This window comes from Globicephala melas, chromosome X, assembly GCF_963455315.2.
Source record: "Globicephala melas chromosome X, mGloMel1.2, whole genome shotgun sequence".
NCBI classification, from domain to species: domain Eukaryota; kingdom Metazoa; phylum Chordata; class Mammalia; order Artiodactyla; family Delphinidae; genus Globicephala; species Globicephala melas.
In genome coordinates, this window is record NC_083335.1 from 37,260,091 (window position 1) to 37,286,400 (window position 26,310).

General features: G+C 36.5%; 2 protein-coding genes across 4 annotated transcripts in view; both read left to right on the forward strand.

The window, feature by feature from the left end:
* Positions 1-20,373, forward strand: part of NUP62CL (nucleoporin 62 C-terminal like) — a 68,863-nt gene extending 48,490 nt beyond the window's left edge. Inside the window, exons 10-11 of the mRNA XM_060292010.1 lie at positions 530-596; positions 19,454-20,373. Of these exons, the coding sequence (XP_060147993.1) occupies positions 530-596; positions 19,454-19,545 (159 nt within the window). The 3' untranslated portion in view covers positions 19,546-20,373. The remainder of the gene's footprint in view (positions 1-529; positions 597-19,453) is intronic.
* Positions 20,374-25,411: 5,038 nt separating this feature from the next.
* Positions 25,412-26,310, forward strand: part of RBM41 (RNA binding motif protein 41) — a 70,375-nt gene continuing 69,476 nt past the window's right edge. For 2 of the 3 annotated variants that reach the window (XM_060292646.1, XM_030835813.2), the window contains exon 1: positions 25,544-25,761. In XM_060292646.1, coding sequence (XP_060148629.1) covers positions 25,544-25,761 — 218 coding nt within the window. Of the gene's footprint in view, positions 25,454-25,543; positions 25,762-26,310 lie in introns of those variants that run through there. The other variant, XM_030835816.2, reaches the window with a different exon arrangement.

A 26,310-nucleotide genomic window follows, 5' to 3' on the forward strand; every position in this document is an offset into this window, starting at 1 on the left:
TAGATTGGAAAAGTTCTCATCATAAAAAAAAACTTTTTTTGTAACTGTATGGTGGATGTTAACTAGACTTAATGTGGTGATCATTTCACAATATATATGAATATCAAATCATTACTGTATACACCTGAAACTAATATAATGTTACATATGTCAGTTATACCTCAATAAAAAAGTTGATTACCTTTTTTAAAAAGGTAATATTTTAAAAATTATTATATGAAGTTCTTGTCCTGTCAAATGTCTCTTAATGTTCTTTACTTATTTTTGTACTATAGAAGTCAGTGTTTTATTGAATTATAGAAGTTGAATTCTTGACAGTTACAAAATAGATTGAACTAATATATAGATGTAATGAACATTACAAATATAAAATAGCAAAAAAAAACCCATGCAATTAATATTTAGCACATTCTCAGTCAATTTCTTACCAGAAGAAATGAAAATAACTTCCTAATTTCAATTTTTTATGTTTTTTTTAATTTACCATATCAGAAAAATCATAATCTAAAAATCCTGTGTGTGTTTTTAGCTCCAGCAGATCTGCAAAATTCTGAATGCTCATATGGACTTTCTACAATGGATTCATCAGACTTCAGGTGGGAGTTTATTTGTACCCCAAGTTATCTGTAAGTAGAAAATGTGATACAAGTCAGGTTTTGTGCACCATGACCACACTCAAATAAGAGCTCAGTTGTAGGGGTATTAACACATGGTATGTCTATATTAATTCTGAAGAACCGTAATTGCTTATTTTTATAAAATGAAACACAGGAAGGATAAACTAGAAACTGATGAAAATAGGGGATGTTTAGGAATGAGGTGGAGGAGATAGGGATAGAAACAGTGCTTCTGTTATTTATACAATTTTGACTTCTGGACCATATAAAAGTTTAAATACTCAAAAATTTAAATTAAGCCAAAAATAATGGGAAGAAAGACAAATGCTAAAATTGAATACAAAATGAAAACAAATAAATCTGTGTAACTAATCTATAACATAAACGTGCAGCTCAGATAACTTTTGTACATAGTGTTCTTGATGATGCATCCTTGGTAGGATGTAATCTTAATGATAAAAAGAACTGCAAAGAAATCTTAAGCTATCTTAGTAAGCTTATCATTAGTTTCAGAATTATACTATGTATTATATATGCATGTGGTATAATATTACTACCATTATATATATTATAGTAGAAAGCAAATGCACAAGTATATTGATAATAGAAACCAAGATTTTCATTGAAAGATAAAAGAGATATATATTTTTCTTCCTTTCATATTTTTATTATAAATTTGAATTGCAAACATCAGTATGAATTCCTATTTCCTTTTTCTGTACATGGAAGGGGCCAAGAAGCAATGACACATCCTGATAGCAGTGAGCACATCTAACACCTAGATCTTGGTTTCTAAATACCATTACGATTAAAAGGAACCTTGGAGAAATATCTGATCTCAGGTCTCAGGCAGGGAAAGTACAGGGTGAGTTTGGCACTTTTCATGCCAGAAAACAAAGATTGTTCAACGACTTATGAGATTATATCAGGATACAAGATTGTGCTTTAATGGGCTTCTACTGGCCAAATCAGGTTTCAGCATCAAAAAGAATAATGACAGTGATGGATTATAACACATGGAGGGAGAAAAACTCATGAGTCCACAGTGATACTCCAAAAAAAAAAAAAAGAGAGAGAGAGAGAGAGAGAGAGAGAAATGGAAGGTACAGGGAAAAGTCTTTATAGACCCATGGCAGCTAATAATTATAGAAGGAATGATAGGATTAGAGAACCACCATTAAAAACACTTTCAACAGAATACATTTATTAAGCTTTCCCTGATCTTGAGTACTCGGCCTCATTTATAAAATGTTTCAACTGTCAGTCATTTCTTGGCAGAAAAAATATACTAGCAGGAAATGAACCAAATATAAATTGCAAGTTACTGAATTATTTTTAAAATTTTATTTAGGTATAATTTATATACCTCATTTTAATTTAATTTATATACACTCATTTTAATTGTACAATTTAATGAGAAAGCCACCATGTTGTAGCCCCAGCTCAATGATTGAATGATTCAGGCAAGGGTCATCAAGGGATGCTAAAACCATTGAATTTAAAATTGTTGGGGAACAGGATATTTGCATAGTCTCAAAAATATTACTCTACACATTACTTAAAAATTACAAAGGAGCAAATGTACCTTTGCAACAGTGCTGACAAGTACCACTTCAATCAAGTGATCAAATCTAATATCACCAATAGTGGGATAATGACATTGTTTGCCTCTTGATCTGACATGAGAAGTGCACAATATCCCATATGTAGTATTCTTTTTAAAAATGTTTGACCTGAGTCTAATAATAAGAAAATAATCAGACATTCTATGTGTGAGACATTCTGGAAGAAAATGTAGTGTTCTTACCAAAAATGTTTAACTGAATCAAGTCACAAGAAAATAATCAGTCTATGCATGAGACATTCTGAAAGATAATTGGCTTGGACTCTTGAAAAATCAGTCATGGGAAACCAAAAAATTCAAAACAAAAAAATTGAGAGGATTTTGTAGATTAAAAGAAATATAACAATCAAGTCTACCATATTAACTTTGATTAGATACTGGATTAAAGCCAAGAAGACATTATTTAGAACAATTGGGGAAATTGAATTTGGACTACACATAAAATATTAAGAATTTTTTATTTTCTTATATGTCTTACTGTGGTTATGTAGGAAAATATTTTTATTCTTAGAAGCTGCATGCTACGTTATTTAGAGAAGTGTCATATCTCTAGTTCTGTTTCAAGTGGTTCAACCAAAATCATTTGTGGAGAGAAAAAGATGGAGCGATTTGTGGCAAAATGGTAACAGTGGGTTAATCCAGGGAAAGGGTATATAAGTTTGTGACTTTTACTATTCTCTCAACTTTTTAATAGATTTAAAATAAAAATTGGTAGAAAGTGATTTTTATAGACTTTTGCCTAAATATGGAATATATTGAGACCTCAGTAATTGAGACAAATGGGGGCTAGTTAGCCAATCAGAGTTACTACTTTTAAAGATGTAGTATGAAAATAATACAAATCTTGTTTGGCTTTATAGATTCCTCATTCTCTACATTAATAGAGGTCATCAACCATGAACTTCCTTTGCTTCTTTCCCTTCCAAACATACCTATATCATCATCATCCATCTTTACTTCTTTCTTTCCTGTGTTCTATTGCTTTCTAAACTGTGTTTTGAATCATCAGAGGGAAGTTAAATTCTATATTGCTTTAGTATTAATTATCTGAGAGGGAGAGGTTTCTGAGTCAGACAGATATGGATTCAAGTCAAGGTATTACTACTTAATAGTTGTGTGAGCTCAACTGTTACTTAATCTCTCTGAGTCTGTATCCTTATTTTAAAAATGAGGGCCAATATTTACCTTTTAGGGCTTTTGTAAGGATTAAAGGAAGCAAAATTGAACTTTCCTTGAGCAGTGCCTGGCTCATGGTTGGTGCTCAGTAAATGACAGAAGCAGAACTGGTTGTCAGAGTTTACTGTACATAGGAGGGGCGGGGTAGGGAGAAGGACAAGAATGGTCATATGGTTCAAAAGGTAGCTATTAAATGAGTCTAGAGAAAGCAGTTCCGCATAGATTATCATTGAAAACCACTTACCTAGAGAAGTTGTTAAGAACAGCTGAGATGTGGGAGAATGTCAGTGGCTAGAAAACACTGAGGAATGAGATCATACAAAGTTTGACTCAGTTGTATTCCTCTCTGTTGCATATTTTCCTACAATGAGCGATGCTTCTTGGATAGAGTTGGGGGGGATGTCAAAATGTAATTAGGTAAAGAAAGATTATAGTGATTTTTTTTTCTCTTGGCTGAGATCCTCTTTGTCATAAATGAAATCTCAAGGCTCTCAGCCAGTGTTTTCCTACTGATAAAATTAAGGTTGTTAGTGCTACAAAGAACTTACTTTATTATGTAAATGAAGAAACTGTGGTTCAGAGAAGTTAAATGACTTCCCTAAGAACACACAGTTAATTAGTGGCAGAGCTAGGACCAGAATCTAAATTTCCTAATTATCAGAACAGTATTCTTTCTACTGGTATGCTCTTAAAACAATTCTAATGTAGGCATCACTGGATATAAAAACAAATCTTAATCATTTACCTAACAGTAGAGGACATGGGTTTTCAAAGTATGATAATGGTAGTACTTGAGTAGGATGTAAGTTCTAGGTGTCTGAGTAAAGTTTCAGTCAACACAGGGTAAAAAGGGTAAGACAATGGAGAGTAATGATTACTTGGAGGTACTTTTCTGCTAAAATTTGAGTTGAGATGGAGGGGCAATGAGAGCTCATACAGGTTCCCAAATTAGATGGGGAAGCCATGATAATGGAAAAAAGCCTGGTGATTCTTGATACTGTGGGCTCCTTTTTTGCTGTTCCCACAAGGAACCTTTCCTTTTCATATCAGGAAAAGACATGATCAAGGAATGGAGAGTGGCAGGATTTAATCATGCTAAGAGAAGGGTTTTTTTGTTGTTGGTTTATTTTACTTTTTAATAATTAAGGGGTCATGTCTGCTGAAATGGTCTGTGGACTGAGAAGTTTTAAGGTTAAACTTCTTAATGAGTCTCTTTATTCACATCCAAATAATAGTTATAAAAAAACTAATACATGTGTTATTTTAACAATAGAAATAATGTAATTTTTTTAATTAAAGAGAAATCTCTAACAGTAAGGTTTGTTTTAAATAAAAATGGTTTTAAAGCCAAAATCTCTATCTTGGAAGGTTTCTGGGAAATATTTTTATGATTTGATATCTTTAATGACAGTACAAATTTTTTTCTGCTATAAAACATAACTGTTATGCTATGTACTTAACTTAAAAATCAGCTTATCTTTAAAAGTGATTTGAAAATCATACACTACAGTTTATATGTTAAAATATTACACTGTCCAATCAACTTTTCAATATCTATGAGTAAGCAGAGAACCAGGCCCCTTTCTTCCTCTAACCCATATAGAGAACTGACTGATGGAACCAAACTAGGAAGAGATAAGTTTAAGGGTATTGAATTAAGGGAGTGTCTGAACATGTACTGCTGTTGACCAGTTTTAAAATTTGATACTTATCCATTTTTTAACATTTTCTTTGCTTCTTTTCCTCATGATTAATATAGCTAATTGAGAGTTAATAGTAACTATAGTCAAATACTAGTTCCCTCTCTTGTCTTTCTCTTTATACAAATTTACGGCATTATTTCGAGGTTGGCTTGATGGCAACGCTGCAGTCACACATCTGTCTTCTCAGTTGGCAGTCATTGAAACTGCAGCAACTCCAGCTCTGCTGGGACCACTTATGACAGAGTTGAAAGTCAATCTGAGCCAATTTGTTATTCATTTTAAATATATGGAGCTACTTCTTTTAGAGGAGGGAGGTAGGACTGAAGGGTAGGCGTTTTTTGTTTCTTCATATACCAAACCTTGTCATGTCCGTTAATATTTATCAAACACCATAATAAAGGGGTGGGCAGTGGAAAATCTTATGCAAGTCGTTATTTGAAAGTTCCTTGAGTATTTTCATGGCATTTGTTTCTTTCATGAAGTGTCCCAAAGCTTCATGACTAAAATGTATTTCATCCATAATCATTGCAGTCTCCTATGGGTTAGAGCCCCATAATTATTTAATAGCTGCTCACAACATTTAGACTGCTATTTATGGCAGAAGGAGAAGAATCTTCAGAGTAACTAAAAATGCCATAAGGAATTTTGCGGTATTTCTACAATATAGTTCTATTAGCAGTGGTCTGTGAACACCTTATTTACTTTTGGCATAAAACATACTTAGTCGTCTAGCGTGACTCTACTACCTTGCATAAAACGCCTTCAGAATCATTTTAGAGAAGCAGCTTTTTGTGATACGTCATAATCATACTTCATTTTCACCCAATGTTAATATTTATTGTTTGCGGGATTATTTTAAATTAGATTTTTCAGGGCCGGGCATGTTGTTATCTTTTTTTAAAAAATTGAGGTATATTTGACATATAGCATTATATTAGTTTCAGGTGCACAGCATGATTCAATATTTGTATACATTGCCAAACCATCACCACAATAAGCCTAGTCAACATCCATCACCTTACATAGATAGAAAAAAAAAATTGTTTTTCTTGCAGTGAGAACTTTTAAGATCTACTCTCTTAGCAACCTTCAAGTATGCAATACAGTATTATTAACTATAGTTACCATGCTGTATTTTTTAAGAAGCTTTGGTCCAGATAAGAAATGCTTTAAAAAAATTTTTTATTAATTACTTTCAGCCCTCTCATATCTGAAGAGTATCTAATGCCGACATGCCAAAAGATGCCTTTGGATTCCAATCAAAGTGTCTTCTTCCTAGTTCATCTTTTATAATAGAATCTGATTTACTGATTAAGCTGGTTTCTTTTACCTCTTCTTTTTCTGAAGTTCTTTGGGAAATCTTGGTGACATTGGTTGATCGATGAGGTCATCTCTTATGTTCTGGAGTATAATGTTCCACTTTAGATACTTGAGAGGCTCTTGATCTGTCAGAGATGTGGTAACAACACAAAGACTCACTTTAAAGGTCTGTTAAGCTCAACAGAGACAGGTACTTACTTGCTTCTTCCCATTGCAGTTAACTGAAAGGTATTTTATTTCTTTTCATTGTTTAATGAGCTACCTGCTCATCTCTGCTCCTCTTTACAGACAAAATAGATTTATTATCACACCATTGTTCCTTAATTCTAAAGAATTTCTTGTAGGTTAGATTAGGATACTGAGATTAAAAATGATCAAGACTTCGGCTTCTGTTAGGAAAGAGTGCGTGATGGTTAACATTCTCAGAGCTCCTCTTCCCAAACTTCCTTTCTATATGTAAATCCAGATTTGAAATACACTCAATACATCTGCAAAATTAGATTTCTCACTAATCCTCCTTATGTACATTTTGTGCCCAAGTGAATTTCCTCAAGCTGGAGAGTCTCCCCAGATGAATTATATGTAACATGATTTAAATCACTCCCAAATAGCAGAATTTATATTGTTTGTGAGGTATACAGATTTTTCTCCAAAGCAATTTTCTTCCTGTTAGCGACTAAAAACTATAAATATACTGAAGCCTTGCTATAACGCAGTTTTGGGGCCCACGCTCTGTGGCTACCTCATAGATAAAGTGGCCTGATAGTATTTCACCAATGAAATCTCCCCAGTTGGGATTCAGATAGGCCTGTCTTATTTTGAGCACTTCAGTGTTTGAAGGGACAACAAACAGTGTTATGATGTGGTGCCAGATAGTACTTTTTATTTAAAAATTTCCCAGCATTTGACAAACAGATGCACTGTAACAGAAAAAGCGCTCTTAGATGGGAGTCTGAAGATATGAGTCCTAGTGTCAATTTTCATTAGTTTTGGCCTTTGGAAAGCCACTGAACCTTCTTGAGTTTTTAGTTATTCTCTTCATCCTAGGATATTGTGGGAATCAAATAAGGTAATATGCATAGACATTTTGAAAACTCAAGTGCCGTATAATGGAAAGTGTTATTTTAGATACAGGTCAAAACCAGAGAGTAGTGACTCTCGATACAAAGCACCTACTATGTGCCAAGGTGCTGTGTTAATCAGCGTAGGAGGTGTAAACATCAGTGGCATGCACCTCTGCCTCGAAAAGGTTCAAAGTGCATGTGTAGGGAGCAGTAAAGAAAGAGAAACCTATCTTTAGTTGGTTCCCTAGAAGAGCTAGAATTTGAAATAAGACTTGAACAGTAAGTAACATTTCAACAGGATGACTGCCTGAGAACGACTTCAAATGCAATAATTCTACTATCTTGTCCCCCTCCTGCCCATGCCTCCAAGAACTCACAATACCTTCACCATCTTTTATTTTTATTCCTTTCCTTTAAATGTATTTTTTATTAATTTTGTGTGAAGGGTAGTGCTATATACAAGAAGAGTGTCTTGTCATCACCAACTTTTTTTTTAAACATCTTTATTGGAGTAAAATTGCTTTGCAAAGTTGTGTTAGTTTCTGCTGTATAACAAAGTGAATCAGCTGTATGTATACATATATCCCCATATCTCCTCCCTCTTGCATCTCCCTCCGACCCTTCCCATCCCACCCCTCTAGGTGGCCACAAAGCAACGAGCTGATCTCCCTGTGCTGTGCAGCTGCTTCCCACTAGCTACCTATTTTACATTTGGCAGTGTATATATGTCCATGCCACTCTCTCACTTTGTCCCAGCTTACCCTTCCCCCTCCACATGTCCTCAAGTCCATTCTCTACGTCTGGGTCTTTATTCCTGTCCTGCCCCTAGGTTCATCAGAACCATTTTGTTTTTAGATTCCATATATATGTGTTGGCATACGGTATTTGTTTTTCTCTTTCTGACTTAGTTCACTCTGTATGACAGACTCTAGGTCCATCCACCTCACTACAAATAACTCAATTTCATTTCTTTTTATGGCTGAGTAATATTCCATTGTATATATGTGCCACATCTTCTTTACCATTCATCTGTTGATGGACATTTAGGTTGCTTCCATGTCCTGGCTATTGTAAATAGTGCTGCAGTGAACATTGGAGTGCATGACTCTTTTTAAATTATGGTTTTCTCAAGGTATATGCCCAGTAGTGGGATTGCTGGGTCATATGGTAGTTCTATTTTTAGTTTTTTAAGGAACCTCTGTACCGTTCTCCATAGTGGCTGTATCAATTTACATTCCCACCAACAGTGCAAGAGGGTTTCCTTTTCTCCACACCCTCTCCAGCATTTATTGTTTGTAGATTTTTTTGATGATGGCCATTCTGACTGGTGTGAGGTGATACCTCATTGTGGTTTTTTTTTTTATCATTGTAGTTTTGATTTGCGTTTCTCTAATGATTACTAATGTTGAGCATCCTTTCATGTGTTTGTTAGCAATCTGTGTATCTTCTTTGGAGAAATGTCTATTTCGATCTTCTGCACATTTTTGGATTGGGTTGTTTGTTTTTTTGTTATTGAGCTGCATGAGCTGCTTGTAAATTTTGGAGATTAATCCTTTGTCAGTGGCTTCATTTGCAACTATTTTCTCCCATTCTGAGGGTTGTCTTTTCGTCTTGTTTATGGTTTCCTTTGCTGTGCAAAAGCGTTGAAGTTTCATTAGGTCCCATTTGTTTTTGTTTTTATTTACATTTCTCTAGGAGGTGGGTCAAAAAGGATCTTGCTGTGATTTATGTGATAGAGTGTTCTAAGTTTTTCTCTAAGAGTTTCATAGTGCCTGGCCTTACATTTAGGTCTTTAATCCATTTTGAGTTTACTTTTGTGTATGGTGTGAGGAAGTGTTCTAAATTCATTCTTTTACATGTAGCTGTCCAGTTTTCCCAGCACCACTTATTGAAGGGGCTGTCTTTTCTCCATTGTATATTCTTGCTTCCTTTATCAAAGACAAGGTGACCATAGGTGCGTGGGTTTATCTCTGGGCTTTCTATCCTGTCCCATTGATATATATTTCTGTTTCTGTGCCAGTACCATAATGTCTTGATGACTGTAGCTTTGTAGTATAGTCCGAAGTCCAGGAGTCTGATTCCTCCAGCTCCATTTTCCTTTCTCAAGATTGCTTTGGCTATTATGGGTCTTCTGTGTTTCCATACAAATTGTAAAATTTTTTCTTCTAGCTCTGTGAAAAATGCCATTGGTAGTTTGATAGGGATTGCATTGAATCTGTAGCTTGCTTTGGGTGGTATAGTCATTTTCACAATGCTGGTTTTTCCAATCCAAGAGCATGGTATATCTCTCCATCTGTTTGTATCATTTTTAATTTCTTTCATCAGTGTCTTATAGTTTTCTGCATCCAGGTCTTTTGTCTCCTTAGGTAAGTTTATTCCTAGGTATTTTATTCTTCTGGTTGCAATGGTAAATGGGAGTGTTTCCTTAATTTCTCTTTCAGATTTTTCATCATTAGTATATAGGAATGCAAGAGATTTCAGTGCATTAATTTTGTATCCTGCTACTTTACCAAATTCATTGATTAGCTCTAGTAGTTTTCTGGTAGCGTCTTTAGGATTCTCTCTATATAGTGTCATGTCATCTGCAAACAGTGACAGTTTTACTTCTTCTTTTCCAATTTGGATTCCTTTTATTTCTTTTTCTTCTCTGATTGTTGTGGCTAAAACTTCCAAAACTATATTGAATAAGAGTGGTGAGAGTGGGCAACCTTGTCTTGTTCCTGATCTTAGTGGAAATGGTTTCAGTTTTTCACCACTGAGAACAATGTTGGCTGTGGGTTTGTCATATATGGCCTTTATTTTGTTGAGGTAAGTTCCCTCTATGCCTACTTTCTGGAGAGCTTTTATCACGAATGGGTGTTGAATTTTGTCGAAAGCTTTTTCTGCATCTATAGAGATTATCATATGGTTTTTACCCTTCGATTTGTTAATATGGTGTATCACATTGATTCACTTGCATATATTGAAGAATCCTTGCATTCCTGGGATAAATCCCACTTGATCATGGTGTATGATCCTTTCAATGGGCTGCTGGATTCTGTTTGCTAGTATTTTGTTGAGGATTTTTGCATCTGTGTTCATCAGTGATATTGGCCTGTAGTTTTCTTTCTTTGTGACATCTTTGTCTTGTTTTGGTATCAGGGTGATGGTGGCCTCGTCGAATGTGTTTGGGAGTGTTCCTTCCTCTGGTATATTTTGGAAGAGTTTGAGAAGGATAGGTGTTAGCTCTTCTCTAAATATTTAATAGAATTTGCCTGTTTAGCCATTTGATCCTGGGCTTTTGTTTGTTGGAATATTTTTAATCACGGTCTCAGTTTCAGTGCTTGTGATTGGTCTTTTTATATTTTCTATTTCTTCCTGGTTCAGCCTCAGAAGGTTGTGCTTTTATAACAGTTTGTCCATTTCTTCCAGGTTGTCCATTTTATTGGCACAGAGTTGCTTGTAGTAATCGCTCATGGTCCTTCGTATTTCTGCAGTGTTAACTGTTACTTCTCCTTTTTCACTTCTAATTCTACTGATTTGAGTCTTCTCCCTTTTTTCCTTGATGAGTCTGGCTAATGACTTATCAATTTTGTTTATCGTCTCAGAGAACCAGCTTTAGTTTTATTGATCTTTGCTATTGTTTCCTTCATTTCCTTTTCATTTATTTCTGATCTGATCTTTACGGTTTCTTTCCTTCTGCTAACTTTGGGGTTTTTTTCTTTCTTCTTTCTCTAATTGCTTTAGATGTAAGGTTAGGTTGTTTATTTGAGATGTTTCTTGTCTCTTGAGGTAGGATTGTATTGCTATAAACTTCCTTCTTAGAAATACTTTTGCTGCATCCCATCGGTTGTGTGTTGTCATGTTTTCATTGTCATTTGTTTCTAGGTATTTTTTGATTTCCTCTTTGATTTCTTCAGTGATCTCTTGGCTATTTAGTAGCTTATTGTTTAGCCTCCATGGGTTTGTATTTTTTACATTTTTTTCCTGTCATTGATATGTAGTCTCATAGCATTGTGGTCAGAATGATACTTGATACGATTTCAATTTTCTTAAATTTTCTAAGGCTTGATTTGTGACCCAAGATATGTTCTATCCTGGAGAATGTTCCATGAGCACTTTAGAAGAAAGTATATTCTGTTGTTTTAGGATGGCATGTGCTATAAATATCAGTTAAGTCCACCCTGTTTAATGTATCATTTAAAGTTTGTGTTTCCTTATTTATTTTCATTTTGGTTGATCTGTCTATTGGTGAAAGTAGGGTGTTAAAGTCCCCTACTATGATTGTGTTACTGTCGATTTCCCCTTTTAAGGCTCTTAGCATTTGCCTTATATGTTGAGGTGCTCCTATGCTGGGTGCATAAATATTTACAATTGTTCTATCTTCTTCTTGGATCGATCCCTTGATCATTATGTAGTGTCCTTCTTTATCTCTTGTAATAGTCTTTATTTTAAAGTCTATTTTGTCTGATATGAGAATTGCTACCCCAGCTTTCTTTTGATTTCCATTTGCATGGAATATCTCTTTCCATCCCCTCACTTTAAATCTGTATGTGTCCCTAAGTCTGAAGTGGGTCTCTTGTAGACAGCATATATATGGGTCTTGTTGTTATATCCATTCAGCCAGTCCTTGTCTTTTGGTTGGAGCATTTAATCCATTTACTTTTAAGGTAATTATCGATATGTATGTTCCTATTACCAGTTCCCAATTGTTTTGGGTTTGTTACTGTAGGTCTTTTCCTTCTCTTGTGTTTCCTGCCTAGAGGAGTTCCTTTAGCATTTGTTGTAAAGCTGGTTTGGTGGTGCTGAATTCTCTTAGCTTTTGCTTGTCTGTAAAGGTTTTAATTTCTTTGTCGAATCTGAATGAGATCCTTGCTGGGTAGAGTAATCTTGCTTGTGGGTTTTTCCCTTTCTTCACTTTAAATATGTCCTGCCACTCCCTTCTGGCTTGCAGAGTTTCTGCTTAGCTGTTAACCTTATGGGGATTCCGTTGTATGTTGTTTGTTGCTTTTCCCTTCCTGCTTTTAATATTTTTTCTTTGTATTTAATTTGTATTTAATTTGATGGTTTGAATAATATGTGTCTTGGAGTGTTTCTCCTTGGATTTATCCTGTACGGAACTCTCTGCACTTCCTGGACTTGATTGACTACTTCCTTTCCCATATTAAGGAAGTTTTCAACTATAATCTCTTCAAATACTTTCTCAGACCCTTTCTATTTCTCTTCTTCTTCTGGGACCCCTATAATTAGAATGGTGGTGCATTTAATGTTGTCCCAGAGGTCTCAGAGAGTGCCCTCAATTCTTTTCCATTCTTTTTTCTTTATTCTGCTCTGCGGTAGTTATTTCCACTCTTTTTCTTCCTGGTCACGTATCTGTTCTTCTGCCTCAGTTATTCTGCTACTGATTCCTTCTAGAGAATTTTTAATTTCATTTATTGTGTTGTTCATCCTTGTTTGTTTGGTCTTTAGTTATTCTAGGTCCTTGTTAAATGTTTCTTGTATTTTCTCCATTCTTTTTACAAGACTTTGGATCATCTTTACTGTCATTACTCTGAATTCTTTTTCAGGTAGACTGCCTATTTCCTCTTCATTTGTTTGGTCTGGTGGGTTTTTACCTTGCTCCCTCATCTGCTGCATATTTCTCTGTCTTCTCATTTTGCTTATCTTTCTGTGTTTGGGGTCTCCTTTTCTCAGGTTGCAGGTTAGTATTTCCTGTTGTTTTTGGTGTCTGCCCCCAGTGGGTAAGGTTGGTTCAGTGGGTTGTGTAGGCTTCCTGGTAGAGGGGACTGGTGCCTGTGTTCTGGTGGATGACGCTGGATCTTGTCTTTCTGGTGGGCAGGGATGCGTCCAGTGATGTGTTTTAGGGTATCTGTGAACTTAGTATGATTTTAGGCAGCCTCTCTGTTAATGGGTGGGGCTGTGTTCCTCCTTTGCTAGTTGTTTGGCATGGGGCATCAAGCACTGGAGCTTGCTGGCTGTTGGGTGGAGCTGAGTCTTAGCGTTGAAGCGGAGTTCTCTGGGAGAGCTCTTGCTGATTGATATTACATGGGGCCAGGAGGTCTCTGATGGTCCAGTGTCCTGAACTCGGCTCTCCCACCTCATAGGCTCAGGCCTGACACCAGGCCAGAGCACCGAGACCCTGTCAGCCACATGGCCAGGTACGTGGGAATTTTCTTGCCTTTTGGGAAGTCTGTGGTCTTCTGCCAATGTTCAGTAGGTGTTGTGTAGGCATTGTTCCACATGTAGATGTATGTTTGATGTATTTTTGGGGAGGAAGGTGATCTCCACGTCTTACTCTTCCACCATCTTGAAGGTCTCCCCCAACACCACCTTAATGTATCAGTGGTGAGATCAGGATGAGAATTCTCATGGCAGAGTGGAGAGCTTCGTATGTTTCTAGAAACACTGTTCTTCCCACCAGATCACAGTTAACAGTAAGAATTCAAGTATATTTATTCTGAGTGTTACTTTAGTTTCAATAACCTGGGAATCTTCTTAAAAGTACCTATGATAAGTGGGAGGACAGTGTTCTCTCTCTCTCTCTCTCTTTTTCCCCCTCCTTCCCTCTCTTCCTTTCTTCCTCCCCCCCTTCCCCTCTCTCCCCCTTCCTACCTCCTTATTCCACTTTTTGAATGAGAAATAAACCTTAATTAGGTTAAACTTCTGAGATTTCAGGGTTGCTTTTTTTGTGGGGGGGTACATGGGCCTCTCACTGTTGTGGCCTCTCCCGCTGCGGAGCACAGGCTCTGGATGCGCAGGCTCAGCAGCCATGGCTCACAGGCCCAGCCGCTCCGCGGCATGTGGGATCTTCCCGGACCAGGGCACGAACCCGTGTCCCCTGCATCGGCAGGCAGACTCTCAACCACTGAGCCACCAGGGAAGCCCCAGGGCTGCTTTTAAACAGCAGCCTAACCTAATACTGAAGTATATTCTACAGTAACTAAAACCTTAAAATCTGTCTTTGGCTTAGCAGGCATGCAACAATGAGGAAACCCATATTGGAAGCTGAAACGATGGCCAACCATATTAAGCAGTGAGAATAAATGTTAAAACTCTTGCCTCACATAAATTGGGGGTCATATTATGTGCATACTCAGCAGGCACTTCTAGAAGAAATTGGGAATCAAAACCTTATTTGTGTGGGTTAGTTTTTTATACTAATTGAAATTTTTATTGAGGTAATTGTGGATTCACATTTAGTGTAAGGAATAATATAGGTCCTGAAGAAATAATATAGAGTTCCTATTTATAATTTACCTAGTTCTCCCCAGTGATAGCATCTTACAAAACTGTAGTACTGTATTGCAACTGGGGTATTAACATTGATAAAATTTGTCTTGTTCAGATTTCTACAGTTTTACTTGTGTGTGTGTGTGTGTGTGTGTGTGTGTGTGTGTGCGTGTGTGTGTGTGTGTGTTTAGTCATATACAATTTTATCACATGTGTAGGTTTGTATATCCACAACCATTGTAAAAATACAGAATAGTTCCATTACTACAAGAATTCCTCATATTCCCCTTTTATTGCCACACCCACCTCCCTCCCACCATATCCCCCCTACTCCCTGCCTCCTAATTCTTGGCAACCACTAATCTATTCTCCCTTTCTAAAATTTTGTCATTTCAAAATACTATATAAGATGAAATCATATAGCATGTAACCTTTAGGGGTTGGCTTTTTTTCACTCAGCATAATTCTCCAGAGATTCATCTAAATTGCTATGTGTATCATTGGTTTGATCCTTTTTGTTGCTGAGTAGTTTTCCATGGTTTAGATGTACTACAGTCTGTTTACACATTTACCTGTTGTAGTACATCTTAGATGTTTCCAGCTTTTGGCTACTTATGAGTAAAGCTTCTATGAATGTTTATGTACAGAGTCTTGTGTGAACATAAGTTTTCATTTCTCTTGGATAGATGCCCAAGAGTGCAATTCCTAGGTCATATGGTAGTTGCGTCTTTAGTTTTATTTTAAAAACGGTTACACTGTTTTCCAGAGAGACTGTACCATTTTACATACCCACCAGCAATGTATGAGTAATCTAATTTGTCTGCATCCTCAACATTTAGTATTTTTACTTTTTTTTTTCATTTTAACCATTCTGCTAGATGTGTAGTGAGATCACTGAAGTTTTAATTTGCATTTTCCTAATGGCTAATGATGTGGAACATCTTTTCATGTGCTTATTTGTCATGAGTATATCCTCTTTGATGAAATGTCAGTTCTTGCCTTTTGTCCATTTTCTAATTAGATTTTTTTTACTGTTGTTTTGAGAGTTCATTATATATTCTAGATACTAGTCCTTTGCTAGCTATGTGGTTTGCATATATTTTCTCCTACTCTGTACCTTGTCTCTTCTTAACAGAGTTGTTCACAGGACAAAAGTTTTTAAAATTAAGTCCAGTTTATCCATTTTTCCTTTTATGGATCATGCTTTTGGTGTGAAGTCTAAGAACTTTTTGTGTAGTCCTATATACCCCCAATTTTCTCCTCTGTTTTTTCCTACAAGTTTTATTGTTTTATATTTTATATTTAAGGCTGTGATCCATTTTGAGTTAATTTTTGTATAAGATGTGAGGTTTAGATGAAGCTTTTTTTTTCCTCTATGGATATCAAATTGTTTTCTGGGATCTCTATTCCGTAGATCTATATTTCTTTCGCTCCACCAATACCACACTTTCTTAATCAATGTAGCTGTATAGTAAGCCTTAATATCTTGGAGAGTAATTTCTCCCACTTTATTTTTCTCCATCAAGGTTGTTTTAGCTATTTTAATTTCTTTGCATTTCCATGAAAATTTGCTGGGATTTGATAGGAATTACATTAAATTTATAGATCAATTTGGGGGAAAATTGACATCTTTACTGTGTTGATTCTTCTCATCCATGAACATAGTATGTCTCAATATTTATTTAGGTCTTCTTTGAGTTCTTTCATCAGCATTTTGTAATTTTCAGCACCCACATCATGTATATGTTTTGGTTTTGTCAGACTTATACCTAAGTATTTCATTTTATTTGTAGTGATTGTAAATGATATTGCGTTTTAAATTCTAGTTTCCACATGTTCATTTTTAGTACATAAAAACACAATTTTATATGTTGATCTTGTATGCCTGCTGAACTCACTTCTAGGAGTTTCGTATTTTGGGGTTTTGTTTTGTTTTTGATTCCTTGGGATTTTCTACATAAGTAGTTACATCATCTGCAAAAAGGGACAATTTTGTTTTTTCCTTCCCCATCTGTATGCTATTTATGTCTTTTTCTCACATTACACTGGTTAGAACTTCAGAACCATGTTGAATAAGAGTGGTGAGAACAAACATCTTTGCCTTGCTTCTGAGTTTAGTCTTTCACTGGAAGTATGATTTTAGGTATAGGTTTTTTTGTAGATGCTTTTTATCAAATTGAGGTAATTCCACTCTTTTCCTGACTTTTTTTATCATTAACTTTTATTATTAATGAGTACTGGATTTTGTCAAATGCTTTCTCTACATCAATTGATATAATCATATGACTTTTCTTCTTTAACTTGTTGATATGGTGGATTACATTGACACATTTTTAAACATTGATTCAACCTTACATTTATGGAATAAATTCTACTTGGTCCTGGTTTCTAGTTCCTTTTATATGTTATTGGATTTGGTTTGCTAGAATTTTCTTGAGGATTTTTAAGTGTTTGAGAGATTTTTTTTAATTGTTATTTTATATTGGAGTATACTTTATTTACAATGTTGTGTTAGTTTCAGGTGTACAGCAAAGTGATTTAGTTATACATATGCATATATCTATTCTTTTTCAGATTCTTTCCCATATAGGTTATTACAGAGGTTTGAGTTGATTTTTGTTCATAGTTAGTGGTAGGGGGTCAACTTCAGTTACATGTAGATATGCAGTTGTCCCTGTATTATTGGCTGAAAAAGACTATGCTTCCTCCCATTGTATTGTCTTGGCACCTTTGTTAAAAATGAATTGACCATAAATATAAAGTTTTATTTGTGGACTTCATTTCTGTTCCATTGATCTCTATGGCTATCCTATGCTAATACCATGCTGTCTTGATTACTGTAGCTTTGTAGTGTGTTTTAAAATTGGGTGGTGTAATTCCTGCAATTTATTATTCTTTTTCAGATTGCTTTGGCTATTCTGGGTCCTTTGTCTTTCCATGTAAATTTTAAAGCTTGTCTATATCTACAAAAGTAGCCTTCTGGAATTTTCATAGGCATTGCACTGAATTTGTAGATCAATTTGTGGAGAATTGACATCTTAACAGTATTGAGTCTTTCAATCCATGAACATGGAATATCTCTTCATTTTTTTAGATCTTCTTAAGTTTCTCTTAGCAATGATTTATAGTTTCCAGTGTACAAGTCTTATAGTTCATTTGCTAAGTTTATTCCTGAGTGTTTTAATTCTTTTTTATGCTACTGTGAATGGAGTTGTTTTATTAATTTCACTTTCATATTGTTCAGTACAATTACTTTTTTAATAATGTCAAATGTATATGGCATAGTTCCCATCAAATTTTGACTATTACTAGCATTTTACTTCTAGTATGATGTATAATTTAATAGGCCTGCAGGGACAATCACTGACGCATATCATGGGACCAGAACTCTGGGCAGTTAAGTGCCTAGGTGCAGTTTCTGCCCTTAAGGAATGAAACTCCTGAAAAATGTAAAGTATGTTAATACAGAGATAGTCTTGAGAATTCAATTTGAAACCATGACAAAATATTTATGGTAAGCCTCTCTTAATAATGCTGACTTGTGTTTTTCGACATTTCATTGATTTTTAAAAATGTTTATAAAAGTACTCTTTTGCATTTAATATGTATCAATCAGCAAATTAAGTAGTTTGTGCTTATGTTGACACTTTTGGCCTCAAGTTAATGGTTTGTTGTAGTGCTCATTTGTGTTTCTGTCACATTGAAAAATGTTATTCAGGGGTAAAAAATTGGTCCCTGCAGTTAGTTATTACAACAGAAAGGAGTTGTGTTTTCCCAGACTGTTCTCCTAGCCTTTCAGTAGACAACCATCATTTAAATCACTTGTTCTTAAAAGGTGTGATCTTACGGAATGCCTATATGTCATAAGATAGAATGAGGTATTATACTTCAAAAACTGCAAAACATTGGTTCTTTTCCAATTGGCTGAAGAAAATTAAAGTATATTGTTCCACATTTTTTAGTTTTTCTCTTGTGAAGTTTTCCGTAAATTTTTGGCACCAGTTATCGCTTATCAACCAGTGAGCATTAATGAATACTAAAACAAATGACCAAATTTATTTGTGCACATTAACAGAAAAACTCAGATTATCACACTTACTTCAACAGCTTATTTTTACTGCAGAAAGTTACTGTTCTATATGGTGAAACTAATGGTATTTTGTGTTGTTCTGCCCCTGAGCAAATTAAGGACCACCAAGTTAAATAAATCATTAGAAAGGAACTGAAATGTGAAAATATTCAGTGTACTACTTTGCTTATAGGCAGCAAAGACCTACCAAAATCCACACATTCAATTTCATGACTATCCTGTATGACACCTTTAGGCTGTAATGAGTAAAAAGCAGTTAACACTTCTCTTCAACAAAATACAAATGTCAGGTAGACTGTTACTTCCCTGAAAGCTAGGGAGAGCCAATCAAGAACAGTCTTGTGCAATGGTTTCCAACCAGACAGAGGCATGTTTTTCTCTTCCTCTGTATTTTCTAATACTTAAAGCTATTAAAATTGACATGTATGGGACTCCCCTGGCTATCCAGTGGTTAAGACTCCGCACTTCCACTGCAGGGGGCACGGGTTCAATCCCTGGTCGGGGAACTAAGATCCTGCAAGGCGCATGGCATGGAAAAAAAAAAATTGACATGTAAAGTTTTGTCAATCATAGGTTGAAGGGAGAATGTAAGTTATGTTCCTGGGATATTTTGTCCTCTGAGTAATGATGTGTGCCTTTTCCCCTTATAGGCATGCTGCAAAGGAATGTAGAAGAGATAGAAGTTTTCGAGCATCGTCATTACAGGGAGCAGGAATGCAATGTCAGGATTGCTTTTGATTGAATGACCCTATCTTCAGCATGCTGTTTTTGGATTATACATTACCTACAAATTTTGATGGTGTTTGTTAGAGTAGTATTTACAGTTAATATTTAATCTTTGGTGGCAATAAAGGCTGCATGTATTTTTCCCCCACTTAAATATTGTGCTGTTGGCAATGATACTGTAGTTTGGCTTTTAGTATTAGCAACTCAAAACTATATCAGCTCTTCTGTCTAGACAGCAGCCTATTTGATGTTGACTCTGTGTGTGCAATTCATGGCTTACTCTGCTAGATTCCATATCTTACCGGCAGCACGCATTGTCCTTTTCACTCCAGCCAGATCATAAAGAAATGTTTGCCAAAAAATAGATGCCAACCAGTCTTGACTGGGTGCCTGTTAACATTCAACGTATAGTGTTAGCTACTGTAAAGTTTCTCTCGTCAAAAGAACTTACTGTCTACTTTGAGATGTACTTAATGCCTGTCTGTATAAAAAAACAGTATAGACAATACAAGGAAGTGTGTTATGAAGTACAGAAAGTATGCTATAGAAATTCAGAGAAGGGAGGAAGAGTTAGGATGGATTTGGGACTTGATTTAGGTTATTTAAAAAAGGGTATGGTTCAGGCAATTGGTTTATTTTTGATGTCCAGATAATCTGGTGTTTTACTTGGTTTTAGCATATGATTTATAGTTGTGGGTTTTGTGTATTTGTTTATCTGTTTTTCAAGAAAAAGCATTGTTCTTAGCTTGGAAACAGTCTGATTTCTTGTGTTTCATGTTTTACCTAAGTCATAAATAAAGGCAAAGCTCTGAAAAATAAAAGTATAACACTAAAATAAACTACTTAAAAGTTTTTGAGTGACTAAAGCTTAATTGCCTGTAATTCCTGAGCTGAATTTCTGTTGTAGTGACTGAACATGAACATCCTGAAGGGTACATATTATGGAAAGAATATATTTTTGAAATGAGTATTAGTGATTTACATCACCTTATGAGTAAACCAAATATCAGAACTTACATGGCCTCTTTCTTTCCTACCCACACTTCTCAAAGTAGCAGCTTCTAATCAGGTAAGTTTTCATTACCTCTCAAAATTACAGAGACCATTTAATTTTATGGATGATTTCTGTAGGTAAACAGCTTTTGAGTATTATCTTGAGTAATCTTTAATGTTTGAATACAATATTATTATCCTAGATAAAGACATTTCCCCTATTGTTTTTGGCAATTCAACTCTTGTAGTCTGTGAATACGTTAAGTTCCACATTCAGTAAAGAGAACATAGTATATAGAAGGAAATACTGGATTTATTCTTGTCCCTGCTTAATTAACTGCACAGATAATTTCATTTGGAGCATTATCTTTTGTCTATAACATGAAAGAGTTGGACCATATGAAGATTTTCCCAACTGGAAGAAACTAGTTTTCATTTCTCACAAGTTTTTTGATTCCTTTATGTCTTTTCACTACCAGTACTTGCTTACTGTAAACTTCCTCAGTAAAATAAAGAAAGAGGAGGCTACAGTACTCCTATTGACTTTGCATTGGGAGTTCTAATATTTTTTTTCCAGGACATAAAAGAGGCATGTGATACAGAGTAAAGTAAGTCAAAAAGAGAACAACAAATACCGTATGCTAACACATATATATGGAATCTAAAAAAAAAAAATGGTTATGAAGAACCTAGGGGCAGGATGGGAATAAAGACGCAGACCTACTAGAGAATGGACTTGAAGATATGGGGAGGGGGAAGGGTAAACTGGGACAAAGTGAGAGAGCGGCATGGACATATATACACTACCAAACATAAAATAGATAGCTAGTGGGAAGCAGCCGCATAGCACAGGGAGATCAGCTCGGTGCTTTGTGACCACCTAGAGGGGTGGGATAGGGAGGGTGGGAGGGAGAGAGATGCAAGAGGGAAGAGATATGGGGACATATGTATATGTATAACTGATTCACTTTGTTATAAAGCAGAAACTAACACGCCATTGTAAAGCAATTATACTCCAATAAAGATGTTTAAAAAAAAGGCTAAAAAAAAAAAAGAGGCATGTGAATGGCAAGTGACTTCCAGGTCAATGCAGTAATCCTGTGGGTTTACTGGTAGATCTCAGTGTACTGTTTGGAGCCTTGGACTAAATCGTTTTTAAGGTTCCTTCTGACTCTAGTTCTAACATGTGTCTAAAAGACATGGCATTGTTGAACAGATATTAATTAAAAGATCAGAAATAACCTATTCTTGCAAGTAATTTTAAGGCTACATTTATGTTAGGTACTGGAATCTTGAGACCCCTCTCCCCCACAGCCATTGTTAAAGACCAACTAAGATATTAGCTGAAGGAGAATTCTTAAATTTGTCATGCTGACACTTTCCCAGTGCTTATCTACTTTTTTTGTCCTCTGAAAAAGACAGCATTTATGCTATCTCATTTGGAGGATTTGAAAGACATGCACAGTTGTTTACTCTTAATATTAGATGAGTGATGCTATCCCTCTTCAGGAGAAGATTTTTGGTTTTAGCATCTTCTTTCATATCTGGAAATTATAATTGCTTCATAATGTATTCATCAGAAGTGTGCTGTGAACAAAGCACCTAAAAAGGACAAAGCCTGAAAATATGTCTATGTTAAGGAGGAACTTCTGGCTTAATTAAACTAACCTTGTTAAATTGTCAGAAAGACACATGAGGCATATTTTTCAGTTTATCATAAATTCTGGGGGCGAAATTGTGAAATTACCTCGTGCTAAGATCTCTGTGCCCATGAATAACATCTAGAAATCTCAAAGCTTTTAATATACTGTCTGATATCCTTTTGAAGTGGGGAGAGGATGCTGTGGGGAAATGGAATAGCTGTTATTCCACAGGTAATAAATTTGGCAGAGCTAGAAATAGCCTGGTTTTCCTTCTAGCGCAATTTTCTGAATATTTGTCCCTTGGTACCTACCACTCGGACTGGCTACAGTTATACACAGGTACATAGAGTACTTCCTTATGACCTTGCTTTGTAGTTGTAATTCCACTCCATGTATGTCTTTTTAGCCATTCATTCTCCACTCATCCCACCTAGTGGATTTGTAATGTAGTGTGTATCACTTCAGTACCAATAGAATGTATGTTTTATAGGAAGCTGTATACAAGTCTGGTGTGGTGGTCAGTGTAGTAATCTGTTCCACCCTTTGCCACCTTCCCAGGGGACAGACACACTAGCAACTTCGGTGTATTCTTCCATTTCCTTGTTGATCAATGTGTCAATTGGACAGTTTGGTTAAGCAGCAGAATTCAGCCCACCACCATATAGGATTTACTTAATGCAGGTTATGTTATGACCCACACTTTGTTTTTGCTTAGATTCCATCCCTGTTCTGTGCCAAAACCACAAAATGGTGCATGTTAGAGCTGCATTCATTCACCTGGGTGCTTCAAGAGCACAGTCATTTGCATATGCTAGGTCTTGGGTAACTCTAGTACTTTCCATGACATTCTCATCTGTTAGAAATTCTCAGGATAGGAAGTATGATGTCTTCCAGTAGCTGCTGTTTGGTCTTATCCTCTAACTTGAGTGTGGCAATACAGACAGTTTGAATAAGTCTGAACCTACTGGATAAACTTGGAATATTTGCTCATAGATGACCACGCTGCAAGTGATTTTAAAACCATTCTTTTGGGCTTCCCTGGTGGCGCAGTGGTTGAGAGTCCGCCTGCCGATGCAGGGGACATGGGTTCGTGCCCTGGTCCGGGAGGATCCCACATGCCGCGGAGAGGCTGGGCCCGTAAGCCATGGCCGCTGAGCCTGCACGTCCGGAGCCCATGCTCCGCAACGGGAGAGGCCACAGCAGCGAGAGGCCCGCGTACCGCACAAAAAACAAAAAACATTCTTTTGTATAGTACTTTATAGTCACCCTATTCTGAAGAATTATTCCCATTTTACAGATGAGGAAACTGGCCTAGACCGGTTAAAGAATCTTAATGAAACTTACATAGTCTTGTAACTTGCCAAACAAAAGTTCAAGTCCAGGTTGCCTACTATGTTATATTGTCAATAACTGTGGGAACTGAGAATCCAAGCAGTGTGACCCCCCCCCAAACCCATGATCCTTTTCTTCTTTGGCTCTTTGTGATATAAGAAGGGTTCTCTTTAATTAAAAAATATATTGACTAGGTAATATAATCATGTGGTTCAAAATTCAAGAAGATAAAGGGAAAAGTTTTATCCCTCACCATCCAGTTCCCTTAACCCGGAATCATTTACTTATCACTGTCTTATGTTTTCCCAGAGGTATTTTATTGCCTATACAAGCAAACACATACATATATTCCTTCTTTTTTAAAAACTAAAATGGAAGAATACTATACACATCGTGCTGTACCTTGCTTTTGCACTGAATATATTTTAGAGATTGTTCAGTAGCAGTCCATAGAGAACTTTGTCATCTTTGGTACTGCTGCATAGTTTTCCATTGAATGGATGTATAACATTCATGGATATTTAAGTTGTTTCCAATATTTTGTTATTATAAACAAGGTTGCATGACTAATTTTATATATATACAAAATTTTATAATATATATAGTTTATAAAATTGTATAGCCTATAATTAGATATGTACATATAAAATTAATTTCTTGAGGATACATAGTATTGAGGATAAGTTGAATTCTTGCTTTAAATTGTGCATTTATGATTTAAATTGTATCCTCAAGTTGCCTTCCACAGAGGTACCAATTTATGTTTCTACCAGCAGTGTACTGAGAATGCCTGTTTCCCCTCAATCTCAACAAAACAAGTGTGTTCTCAAACTTGTGGATCTTTACTAATCTGGTGGGTGAAAAATGTTATTTTAATGTACTTTTAGAAAATAAACTTTATTTTTTAAGAGAAGTTTTAGATTCACAGAAAAGTTGCATAGTACAGAGTTCTGTATTCCTCCACTCAGTTTTATTTAGTGTTAACATCTTAAATAACTCTGGTATATTTGTCACAGCTAATGATAGATGTGATAATGATAATGATAGATAGATTATTAACTAAAGTGCATAATTTATTGATATTTCCATATTTTTTTACATAGGGCCCTTTTCTGTCCCAGGATCCCACATTACATTTGGTCATCATGTCTCCTTTGATTCTTTTGTGACAGATGCTCAGACTTTCCATGTTTTTGATGACCTTGACAGTTTTGAGGAGTACACATCAGGTATTTTATAGTCAGTGTACTTTGAAATTTACATGTCACTTGTGAGATTAAACATCTTTCTTTTCATGTACTTAAGGACATTTGTATTTCCATTTCCGGGAACTAGGAGCCCATTCTCTTAACCACTGTGTTCTACCACTCTCTTGATTCATTGTAATTATCAATAAAAACATTCATGGGCCTGAATACACGTGGGTTTCTGATTCTCAGGATAGGAAGTACAATGTCTTAGCCTCTGTTAGAGACAGAGGAGAACCATTTGTGCTAGTGACGTGGTCAAACTTGAGTCTGATCACTCTGGTAACACTGCAGAGGATGAACCAGAGGCTCGACTGGAAACAGCAGGTAGGTGGGATGCAGGATAAGAAGTCCTTGAAAGCAGAAGCAGGGTTGATAGGGACACATTCGAGGGAAATTAGAGGGGGCAGGATTTGGTGATACTGGATGAGAGAGTCAAGAAGTCAAAGGCGACTCCTAGGCTTATGAGCTGGATATTTTGGATGTTACCTTTAACCTATACAAGAAATCCAAGAGAAATACTTGAACAATTCACAATATACCGGTTGCTCAGTACGTACTCTGGGTTCCTAGCTATGCGAGACTACAATTCCCAGAGCCCTGCGCTCCACCACAATCCCCTTAGAGTCGGCCGCGCAGAGTTCTGGGACTCGAAGTCCGCGGCCTATTTACCCAAGTTAGAGCTAGGGGCCTGTGGAAACATGAAGAGGTAAGGGCTTGTCTGAGAGCAGACGGCGAAGGGAGGTCTGTTCTATCTTTTAACTCTTCAAGTGGCTTTTGTTACTTTGGGTTTGGGGTTATGTCACGTTCTGGGGACGCGGTTTCGTGTGAGCGGGAAGACAAAGGAGGAGGGAAAAGGGGAGACGGGCTGGACAGGCCTGTAGGGCGAAGTTCAGGAAGGGCCGCCGCTGCTGCCGGTCCCCGTAGGCATGTCCTCCCGGCACAGGCACCTAGGCAACGGCGCCGGCCCCGGGACGGATGCCGTGACTCCTTCCTATTTCAGACGGACCTACCCAGGTAAAAGGGTCTTGGCCGCTTGATGAAACCGGCCTGCGCCGGAGAAACGCGGGCCAGCTCCTCCCTGTCCCGCCCTACCTCCACCCCATTCTCAGAAAGGGGCCCAGGGTGGGCGCGTTTATTCGCAGTGTTTGTGTGTTAAAGAGGACTTTCTCGGGCTCAGAGACCATGTAGTATTTTCAGGTCTTAAAGTAAGCAAGTGATACTTTGTTGTTACAAATTTAGAAGCAGGGTGCCAAACCGGTTCCACGTACTGTAAGAAAAGAAAGGCACCGCTGCGAGCGGTTCCCCCTACTGGTTCTGCAGGAAATGGCAGCTTTAACGTGGCTGGTCTTTGTTGAAAGCCTGAGCTTACAATTATTGACAGTACACAAAGCCTTTTTAAAGGATCCTCATTAAATTAGTTTTGTATTCATTCTGCAAGTAGAATAATCACTCTGGAATAGAGCGGTGCATTTAAATTCTTACTGGTATAATGCTCTCCTGCACTGTCAAGTTTCTGCCTCTTTTTCAAAAAAGTTTCTGATTTTCCTTGTCTCAAAATGACTT